The sequence below is a fragment of the Lactuca virosa genome, chromosome 9 (genome assembly GCF_052849685.1).
Source record: "Lactuca virosa cultivar CGN04683 chromosome 9, Lactuca_virosa_CGN04683_v6, whole genome shotgun sequence".
In the NCBI taxonomy this organism is placed as follows: Eukaryota; Viridiplantae; Streptophyta; class Magnoliopsida; order Asterales; family Asteraceae; genus Lactuca; species Lactuca virosa.
The window spans coordinates 69664826-69675414 of record NC_136434.1 but is presented as its reverse complement, the minus strand read 5'-3'; the positions used below and the strand labels follow the sequence as shown (position 1 = coordinate 69675414).

General features: G+C 33.0%; 1 protein-coding gene across 1 annotated transcript; it reads left to right on the top strand.

The window, feature by feature from the left end:
- The first annotated feature begins 2161 nt into the window (after nucleotides 1-2161).
- LOC145136182 (cytomatrix protein-like protein) lies at nucleotides 2162-4098 on the top strand. The gene is made up of 5 exons (XM_079070363.1): nucleotides 2162-2686; nucleotides 2844-2955; nucleotides 3088-3161; nucleotides 3249-3680; nucleotides 3779-4098. Exons 1-5 carry the CDS (start codon nucleotides 2432-2434, stop codon nucleotides 3875-3877), a joined length of 972 nt encoding a protein of 323 aa, XP_078926489.1. The 5' UTR covers nucleotides 2162-2431; the 3' UTR covers nucleotides 3878-4098.
- Nucleotides 4099-10589: the final 6491 nt, after the last annotated feature.

Sequence of the window (10589 nt, the reverse complement as noted above, 5' to 3'; positions counted from 1 at the left end):
CCTACCGGTTCTTGCCGTGTTTTCAACGTTGGAGCCGGTCCTCAAGAAATAACAACATACGGTTCCGATTTTTGCTGGTTCTACCGGTTTTTACCGGTTCCTACCGGTTCCAAGTTCCATAAATCCACAAGAATATCGTCCCAGTCCCGGCCCGATCGGTTCTATCTAGGAATGAAAGTGGGTCCAAACCCGGACCGGATGGACCCGGACCCGGAAAACCCGGAACCGGTTAACGAGATTTTGTAGAACTGGAAACCGGACCGGTATATAGGAACCGGTTTCGGTTCGGTTCCGGGTACGGTACCGGGTAAAGTGGGTCTAGAACCGGAAAACCCGGAAACATCAAAGTGGGTAGGTTGGAACCGGATAAAGTGGGTTTAGAACCGGAAGACCCAGAAAAACCGGAGTTTTTTGGTAATTACTTACTACTTAGTGGGTTGAACTTTGAAAATTTTCATATTGATATCCTGACTTTGGGGGCATGCAACTCATTGAATATGTAACGAAAATTGACAAAATTATAGTCTAAAATCATGTACAAACTCTAAACTACACTCTGGAAAAAACCGCATGTCAATCCGACTTTAAATGAATGAGATATGCATGTGTTAACATTTTCACAGAATACAAAGTACAAAAACAAATAGCTACAAAGTTGAAAATTTTCAGTTTTGATATCCTAGACTTCGAGGACTGTAAATCATTTAATATTAAACCAAAAATGACAAAATTATAGTCTAAACTCATTTACAAACTCTAAACTACAAGTTGGAAAAAACCTCATGTCAATCCGACTTCAAACGAATTAGATATGCGTGTTTTAAAACTTTCACAGAATAAAAAAAAAAAACTGAAAAACTAAAACCTTTCAGCTTTGATATTTCGACTTTGGGGGACTGTAAGTCAATGAATATAAAACTAAAAATGACAAGTTTATAGTCTAAAATCATGTACAAACTCTAAAATACACGTTGGAAAAAACCGCATGTCAATCGGAGTTAAAACAAATGAGATATGCATCTTTTAAATGTTTCATAAAAACCGGTTCCGACCCTAAAAATGGTTCCGGTTCCTAACACCGGTTCCGATTTTTAGACCCGGTTTACCCGGACCCGATGGACCCAAACCCGGATAACCTGGAACCCGGATAAAACCAATTTTTAAACCCGGAACCGGAACCCGTTCTATATATTCCGGTTCTAATGGTTCCTGTTCCGGTCCGATTCCGGTTCCGATTCGGTTTTTTGGTTTTAAATCTCATCCCTAGTTCTATCCGGTTCCGGTTCCGTTTCCAGCCGGTTCCCCAGTCCAAATGCTCATCCCTAATTTTTACGGTTTTATCTAGCATTTATCTAGTTTAAGGTGGTCATGGCACAATTTCTCATGTATGTCATAACATGCGTACAAACAATTAATTTTTAAATTAATTAATTTGTGTGACGTCGTAATTTCTAGCAAAATACCTAAATTATCAACATCATTTGCTTCAACGGTTCTCATTTAAGCATATGTTTTTACTTTTTAGTATTACAATTGGTTATTGTCTCCATTATGAGCTCGAAGTCGTGGTCTAGGTTCTTTTCCTTGAACGATTCATAACTACTATGGGCGTTTTCACAACATTAGGTTTTCATAATCTTTTGCCTTCATGATTTGCCACAAGTCAATGTGGTCTATCTTCGCATATTCACTGTTTTTCTTTTGACGGTCTCCAAGACTCATCGTATTTTTTTTCCCTATATTCCTTTTCAATTTCTCAATAAAAAGATTGATATATTATTCACCTATTCTATTAACTTTGATTATTAACCGCTATTTCTCCCTCATTGGAGGGACACATTATGCTAAAGTGTCCCAACTCATAATATGAATAAAATTGGATTTGTCTAAATCGTTTTGATGACAATCCGCCATATTATGGACCAAAAACTAGATCCACAACAAAATCGAAATAGGGACCATATGATTAAGAAAAAAAATGGACCCCTACTACTACAATCATACAACCACAAGGGTCATTTACGTAATTTAATCATTATTTTGTTTCTAGGATTATATACATTATATAATATGCATTTTAAGAAGAGAAAAAGGAGAGTATATTGAAAACGGAGCGTAACGTCTATATTTTATCGTATGATGGAGGTATAAATAGAACCCATTCGACCGTTGGCAATTTTTTTTTTCAGTTCACCAATTAATCATTTGGTTCTTCTACAACGAAAACCCTAATTCTTCCCCTCTTCAGTAATCGTCTCCAATTTGGCAATTTTCCCACTTACCGAAGAATTTTGAAACTTCAAAATTCGCTAACCTTTGAGGAAAAGACCGTATTTATCCCCTCGAAGTTGAACAGATCAGAATTGTTGGCTTCTTTTTAGAGGCATTTACGCAAACACTTAGTGCATTCATCTTGGTTGATCCATAGAAGATGGGAAGACGCAAAAATTCTTTGGCTGATTCTAAAGATCGAGAAGGTTGCAAAAGTTCTTCGGCTGATAAGCCTCCTAAAGATCGAGAAGGTTCATGGAAAAAGATTTTTGAAGGACTCGCTAACTTGGTACAAGACCAACAGCGACAGCTTGAGTCCCTCCTAAAAGAAAGAAAATCCCTCGAAAAAAGAATCAGATCGCAGCACGATAGATGGGTCTTCGACGTTAAGCTATTAGAAGATTATATTTCCCAGGTGAGAACCCTAAATTTTCAATCTTTGGGTCTTAATAATTCTATTACTGTGCCCATTGTTTATGATCTTTAGTAAATTTAAGTCAATTCTATTTCTTGGTGTAAATATTGGTGGGTTCATTCTTTCTGTCCTTCTTGATATGATATGTTGTTTTTAGATGAAGAGAGGCTCAAAAATTAAAGATATGGCTCGTGCTGTTGAGGCTGCAAAGGCAAATTTGATCATATCTATGAAGCAAAAAGAAGCAATAATGCACAAATTAAAATTTGGTCAGTTGTTTCCTCTATTTAAACTTGTATCCTAAATTCCCAAAAATTCTTGTACTTTACAACCTTTGTTGAATTAGATTCATATATACATTGGTTCTTGATCTCATCCACATTTCTATTTTGTTACTTCAGAAGATGCAGAAGATGAACGAGCTGATCTAAAACTTCTCTTTGATGAACTTTCTCGATTTCTACATGAGCCAAAAGTAAGTCTATTCTTGTACCTCATCGATATTCTCATGGCATTTACATCATTGATAAATTAAAACCATAGTAATCTTTACCTTATACAGCATCTAACAAGAAGCAACAGCAAGAATATTGATGAGTCTGCACTGAAAGCAGAGAGGGATTTTGCATGGAATCAGTTCAAGAAAACCGATGCCCAATTGCAAGAACATGTTAAGAAAACCAAATCTGAAGTTGAAGCTGCGAATGATAGAATACAGAAACTGATCTCTGAATTGGAGCAATCACAGTCATTAAACATAGAAAAGAACAGAACGATTTCATCCTTACAAGATGACATGGCTGAGTTGGAATCTGATTCAAGAAAAAAGAGTGAAGAAATTTCAAGACTCACAAAAGAACTGGAGTTGTTACGTGGTGATTCTAATAATAATACCAATAATCGTTCTAAGCTTTCTATTACACCTGTATTGCGTAGATGCACAGTGGAATCAGGAGGCATGTCTAGTCGTTCAAGTGACATTGTCAATGAGAAGGTAATGAGAATGATTTACACTGATTGATTCTTGTATGATATTAATTTATTATGATCATATGAATGATTTGAATTCTGAAAATGAATATTTATTTGCAGGGAGAGAGGAGAAGTTCTAAGAGAAAAGGAGGTGACACTGAACCAAGGCTGTTTACATCAAGATTTAAAGTTCCAAAGTTGAAGCACATGTCCACATAGTGAATTAGAGGGCATAAGTTGTATGTATGTATGCTTGGTCAAGTTAGTAACTTTACCAGTTACTCTGTTAGTTAAATAGTTACCATGTTTTAAGGTTAGAAGTGTGTAAAATTGTAGGCTCATATGGTTTATTTTGTGTAATTATCTAATTGACAATTTGACATTAACCAATGTAATGCATATTTTATAAAGGTAAAATCTGTACATTACATACATACATACATAGTGGAAGCTCTTTGCATACGTCATGATTTGTGTATACATATATACCCTACATATACATATATATACTTAATTACATAACACACAAGTACAAAAATGCACTCACATATTGATAAATTTGTTATAGGCCTGGGTTGGGTCCACCGGTAATATAATAGGGACAATTTCCCTCAATTTATGTATGATTGTGTTAGCTGAGGTGGCTACTGCTTTATGCTAATAATATGAGATTGTGGGCCTAAGACATGATTTCCACTTAGAGCATGAACATCGTGCAAGTTTAAGATCTTGCAAAGAAATACCAGCTCAGCCTGATTCATCCAGTTTAGAAAGAAAAATTAGTGGGCCATCTAACTTTGATTGGTTTTAGTATTTAAATGATTATGTGATTAAAATAATAACATAAAATTACTTGCAAGTCTTGCAATATAGAAAGAAAATGAAATTTAATGTAGCAACAAGTCATTCCTTAGTGGCGTTTTTTCAAGATGCGATGCAGATGGTCTTATATTAGACCATCAGCATTGGCTCTTGCAAATGATATTTGCAACATCACCTCAACTTTAAAATGTGCCACATGAGTATTCATCTTTCATACCACATACCGTGAAACCGTGAAAGTCTTGTATTGTAGATCCTACCATCAACCAGTGGCGGAGCCAGGATCAAAATAAAGGGGTATCCCGAACCAATGGGTCGGTTTCTCAGTTTTCCAAACTCGGTTTCGGGTTTAAACCCAAACCCATTCGAAGGTTTAACTTGTTGATAATTGAGAAACTTGTGTTGCTTATATAAGAGATGTATAGAAGCTATGTTTCATGTTATGGCCGATATGAAACAATTTCAGAATTATAAGAAATAAGAAAGAAGTTGAAGGGATATAGGATAGAAACTGATAAACCAAAAAATACACTCCTGTCAAGGCCAAGATTCGAACTTCCAACCTCCAAAAAAACGCCCTATCGTCATAACTAACTAAACCAACTAGAGTTTTTGTTATTTTTTCGCTAAACATATTTATATTAAGGACCGCAACATAAACGAAATTTTCCGAAAAAATTTATACTACTAAAATTTTTTTGAGGGGCATCCCGGGATACCCCGGGATCCAATGTAGATCCGCCAATGCCATCAACCATCATAACCTTTTATTTATATAATTCATTTTTTTTTATTTTTACTCAAATATTTTCAAACTACCACCATATATAATTAAAATATCCATGTGGCACATTTTTTATGTACTAGATTTATAGTACAAACACTTGAAATATATATATATATATATATATATATATATATATATATATATATATATATATATATATATATATATATATATATATATATTATATTTAGTTTTTTAAATGATTAATAATATATAAATGAATTATTGAGATGTTAGTAGGACCACTTTTGAAAGAGTTGTTAATTATTGATGTGAGATATAATTGCAAAGCTGACGTGACTTAGTTGAAAGATAAGTTGGTATTGCATTGATGTGGATGTCATAAAGCTCTACAAGATGACATGGTTGGGTCGTAAACAAATCGTTAAACTGTAGTTCGTTTATGTTCGTTTATTTAACAAATGAACGAACATGAATGATTTTCCTTTCATTTACTTAAATGAACAAACACGAATAATGGTCTTTTTTATAAGCACAATTCAATTTGGAGACACAGTTTGGAGTTTATAGACGATGAAGGATTGGAGACTCGTTTCAAAATATAGTTTTGGTAATTTTTAGAATAATTAACGCAATTTAGTCGTTGAATTATACTTTTGGTTGTTTGATTTCAACAATGAACAACTAAAATCTCTTTTTTCTAGTTTCTTGTTTGACACTCATCTATGTGTGATGGATTTCGTTGATTTGATGTCTTGAATCGTTTTTTATTTTGTGATTCATGTTTTGTTTGATTTAAACACTTGATTTTTATTTATATTTTCATGATTGGCTATTTAAATTATGTTAATTCTAGTTAAGTTAATTAATTTATGAAGTCCGTAATTGTTTTATAAACTAAAACTAGTAACAAACAACAAATTTGTTCTTCATTAGAATTTAATTTCGTTGTAAACATGAAATCACATGTTTTTACGGTTCGGAGCCTATAAGAAGTATTGAACATTGTTAGGAAACTTGTAAATAACTTAAAACAACTATTCTTCTAAGAACATGTTTATATTTAGTTAGTAAAATTAAGCTTAGTTAAAGAGTTTGTTTTGACCAAATAACTTGACAAGTAAAGTAGCATTAGAGCTTATTAGTGTTCTTAGTACAAGCCTAGATTAGTAAATAATCCGCGCATCAATTGATAATCAAATCACATCATAATGAATAGAATTTGAATCGAAATTGTTTCTCAATTGATTTTCCAAAAACTTATTCTTTAGGAGTTTTGAATTTGTCGACCATCGAAATCTCAAAAATTTCACCATTTGGCCACTAAAGTTCTAATTGGGATAACTAAGTTCTTAAACTTCCAATTTTGTCACCATTTAGCCATTGAGGCATGCTATGGCATGTTGGTAGGATTCCCTACTTATGTGGCATGCCACATAAACAGTTTTGACTCACCTTTATCAACGTGGCATCAACACGAATTTCTAGAAGTCTATGTGGCAATTCTCCTGTCTCTAGGTTTTGATTAATTACAAAAAGAACAAAAAACAAATGTTGAAAAGAGTCGTTGGGTACTTCTTCCCCAATGGTTCGTTTCCATCTAAGTTTAAGCATTTATCGCCCATGAAATTGGCCATGGAATAGTGATGCATACAAGAAATTGGCCATGAAATGGCATCCTATCCTTCAATTTTTTAGTCCCATGCATGTACAAAAATTGAAGAACAATGCTCGCCTCTCATCCGTTTGTGTGTGTATCCCTGATAGCAACAAGAAATTGAGAGCATCCCTCATTTGAATCGATGCAGGTATGAATAGGGGTGGAGCCAAAAAAAATTTTAGGGTGTTCCTTACAAAATAATTAATATATATATATATATATATATATATATATATATATATATATATATATATATATATATATATATATATAACAGTCCGTTGATTTGAAGACTTTATGCGAAAAATGAAAATAGTCCCCTAAATACAATTTTTTTATATATAAGAAAAATAAATCTAAAAAAGAAAAACTAAAAACTAAATAAGATTATCTAAAAAAAGAATAATGCAAATTTATAAAATTTGAGGAGTGAAATATATAAATTTTGAAAACTAACTTACTAAAATAATTGAACTTCTAAATATAAAGGGTTAAAATGTAAATTTAGAAATGAATTACTTAAAAAAAACATGTCAAAGAATTGAACTTCTAAATATGAAGGGTCAAAATGTAAATTTAGAAATGAAATACTTAAAAAGCAGGTCAAATGTAAGGGAATGGAGTCGAATTAGAGTGTTTAGGAAAGAGATACTATGCCATGCCAACACAACTACAAATGTTTTTTAAATAATTTGTACCTAAATAATGCATTATTTCTAAATGAAAAAAAAATGAAAAAATTTGAGAGTGGGTCTGGGCCTACCCTGGTCCTAAGGTGGCTACATCCTTATGAAGAAGGTGGTCTGGTGGTGGTATTTTACATGTGTATGAAGATGGTTAGGTAGAGATGGTGAAAGGTTGGTGGTAACAAAACCAATGAAGGTGCTTTCGATTTGTGGTGAAGATGATTTTATTTGTGTGGTCGATCTGTGGTGAATTAAGACCGTGGTGAAGTGATTTATTGTTGTGATTACTAGTGGGGTTAAACTTGTTTTCCTCCTCGATTGACTTGTAGTTGTGGTCACAAAACAAAACGAGAACAAGGGAGATGGGATGGTGACGCGTGAAGGCTGGAGATGATGTTGAATTTGGTTATGGTAACGATATTGGTGTTGATGTGGTTGTGATCATAATTAACATGGGTTGATGATGATAATGAAAATTGCATACAGTGGTGGATCCATGATCAGAGTAAAGAAGTATCCCCAACAAAAAAAATTACGTAATACACAATAAGAAAAAAAATTCTGGAAAAAATTACACTACTAAATTTTTTTTGAGGGGTATCCCGGGCTACCCCGGGATATATACTAGATCCGCCTATGATTGCATAATGAACATGAGGTAAATGTGGAGGTTGCGGCGTTACGAAGAAGATGGCTGGATGTAGACGGTGTTTTCGACTGAAGAAGCACTAGTACATAAAAGATTTGATAATGCGGTTAATATAGTTTGTTGATGCGGTTTTCTAACCGCACTAAAAAATATAGCATCAAAAAATAACCCTATTTGTTGATGCGGTTTGTAAACCGCATTAGAAAAAGGGGGAAACCGCCTTATAAAATTCGAAAATTACAGTCACAAATCGCATCAAAAAATGACACTATTTGTTGATGCGGTTTCTAAACCGCATTAGAAAAAGGGGGAAACCGCCTTATAAAATACAAAAATTAAAGTCGCAAATCGCATTAAAAAATCAGGAACCGCTCTATTAAATATTAGCACCAAAAAATAAAGGAACCGCTCTATTAAATATTAGCACCAAAAAAAAAAAAACCGCCCTATTAAATAAATAGCACCAAAAAAATAAGAAACCGTCCTATTAAATAATAAGGTCAAAAAGTATAAAACAATTATAATAAAATAATGCACCAAAACAAAACCGCACTATAAAAAATAATATATCATTTTAAAATCATCGATAAACAAAACTTCATTATACAAAAAACCAACAATTTCTAATTTACATGTTAGTTATAATAAAACACAAAACATTATAATTCTTACAAAGTTCTTTTCCGACTATCATTCACCATCCTAATTAAACGAGGAACTATTTCTGAGACCATATCTTCAAGTTTAACGGGCGAAGCAAAACTCTTCTTTTTCCATAACTGCAACAAACAAACAAACAAACAATAAATATATATTAGACACATACACACAAAATATTGATATTTTAAATCTATATAAAATACTTACTTTATTTTCAAAATCATGTTGAATGGTCTCAACAAACTCCTTCATATGTTTTAGTACTATAAATCCACATTCTCATCCACCTTTTTGTTTGTAGCATTGCATTTAATTGACAATAACTATTTCAAACCATTTGAAATACATTGATAAAAACTAATAGAAAACACACCTTTACCGTTTCCCACTTATTAACTCATCCCGGGAAAACATTATCAATGAAAGAAGCAAAGTGGTAATCGTCCTTTTTCTTTTCTTGGTTCTTTTCATAATTTAAAGAATCAAGAATATAACCGCATTTGCTTTCAGAACATAGGATAAAAAGCAACCAATGAATACTGCAAAAATAAGAATTATTTAACAAGTAAGCATATATGTATAGTGTGTATTTATATAAGTGTAGTGTGTATATATGTGAACGTATTATGGAAAGAAGAAAAAATTACCCCTGTAAATATGGAGCAAGAAAATATCGTTTGCCTTTATGATACAAAAATACTTCTTCGATATGTTTAGTGACGGGCGACAAGTCTGTTTTAGTATCTAAGCGTGCAATGCAAAGCGGATTAAAAAAAGGCACATTCGGAATTGGGCGACCTAAAAAGAAGCCTATATATACACAATGTTAGTAAAAATTAATTATATCTAAAAAGTTATTATACCATATTAAAAAATATAATAATAACTTACATCGCAAACCAATGAATAACGCTTTGATCAAGCAAATCTCTTAAAAGTAGTTGTAACACCTCGATATATTGGATGCTAATTTGAACCCTACGGCGATACATCCCTTTGGGTGAAAAAATATTAGCGACATTTGCATTCCCAAAAAACTCTACTGCTTGAAAACCAACATATTGAATTTGAGGTCTTTGTTGTTCTAATTTGCGCAAGGATGTAAACAACTCAGGTTCATCATGTGTATGGAATTCAGGTTCGGGTTCGGTTTCAGATTCGGATTCAGATTCGAGTTCGGTTTCGGATTCGGTTTCGGATTCGGGTTCGGGTTCGGGTCTGGCTCCGGGTCCGGGTGCATTTAAATCAACTTGTGGTGCATTCATAGATAACATCTACAGACAAACAAAAAACATTAGTACTTAGATATGATTATATACAAACATAAAACATCTAAAACAAAACATAATAAATCTAAAAATGAGCATAAAACAAGTTTTTAAGACTAACCATATCAACTAAACCCCCTTGAAAATGTTCATTAATTTCATGTTGATAAGAAATGTGGTTTTCCTCAAACTAAAATAACAAACAAATTGTTATAATATTATCAAAATAAAACTAAATTAACAAAAAATAAGAGTGAACCGGTCGACTACTTTTGGACGATAAACTGAAGTCGTCATGATGTCATCAACATGTATCTGTGGTGAGGCGCGATTCGACCCCATTCCCGTGCCACTATTTGATTTGCTAGGTGTCTTGTTCATAAGCTACAATATTTTGTAATATTTAAATAAACATATACTAAAATATATAGTTATATT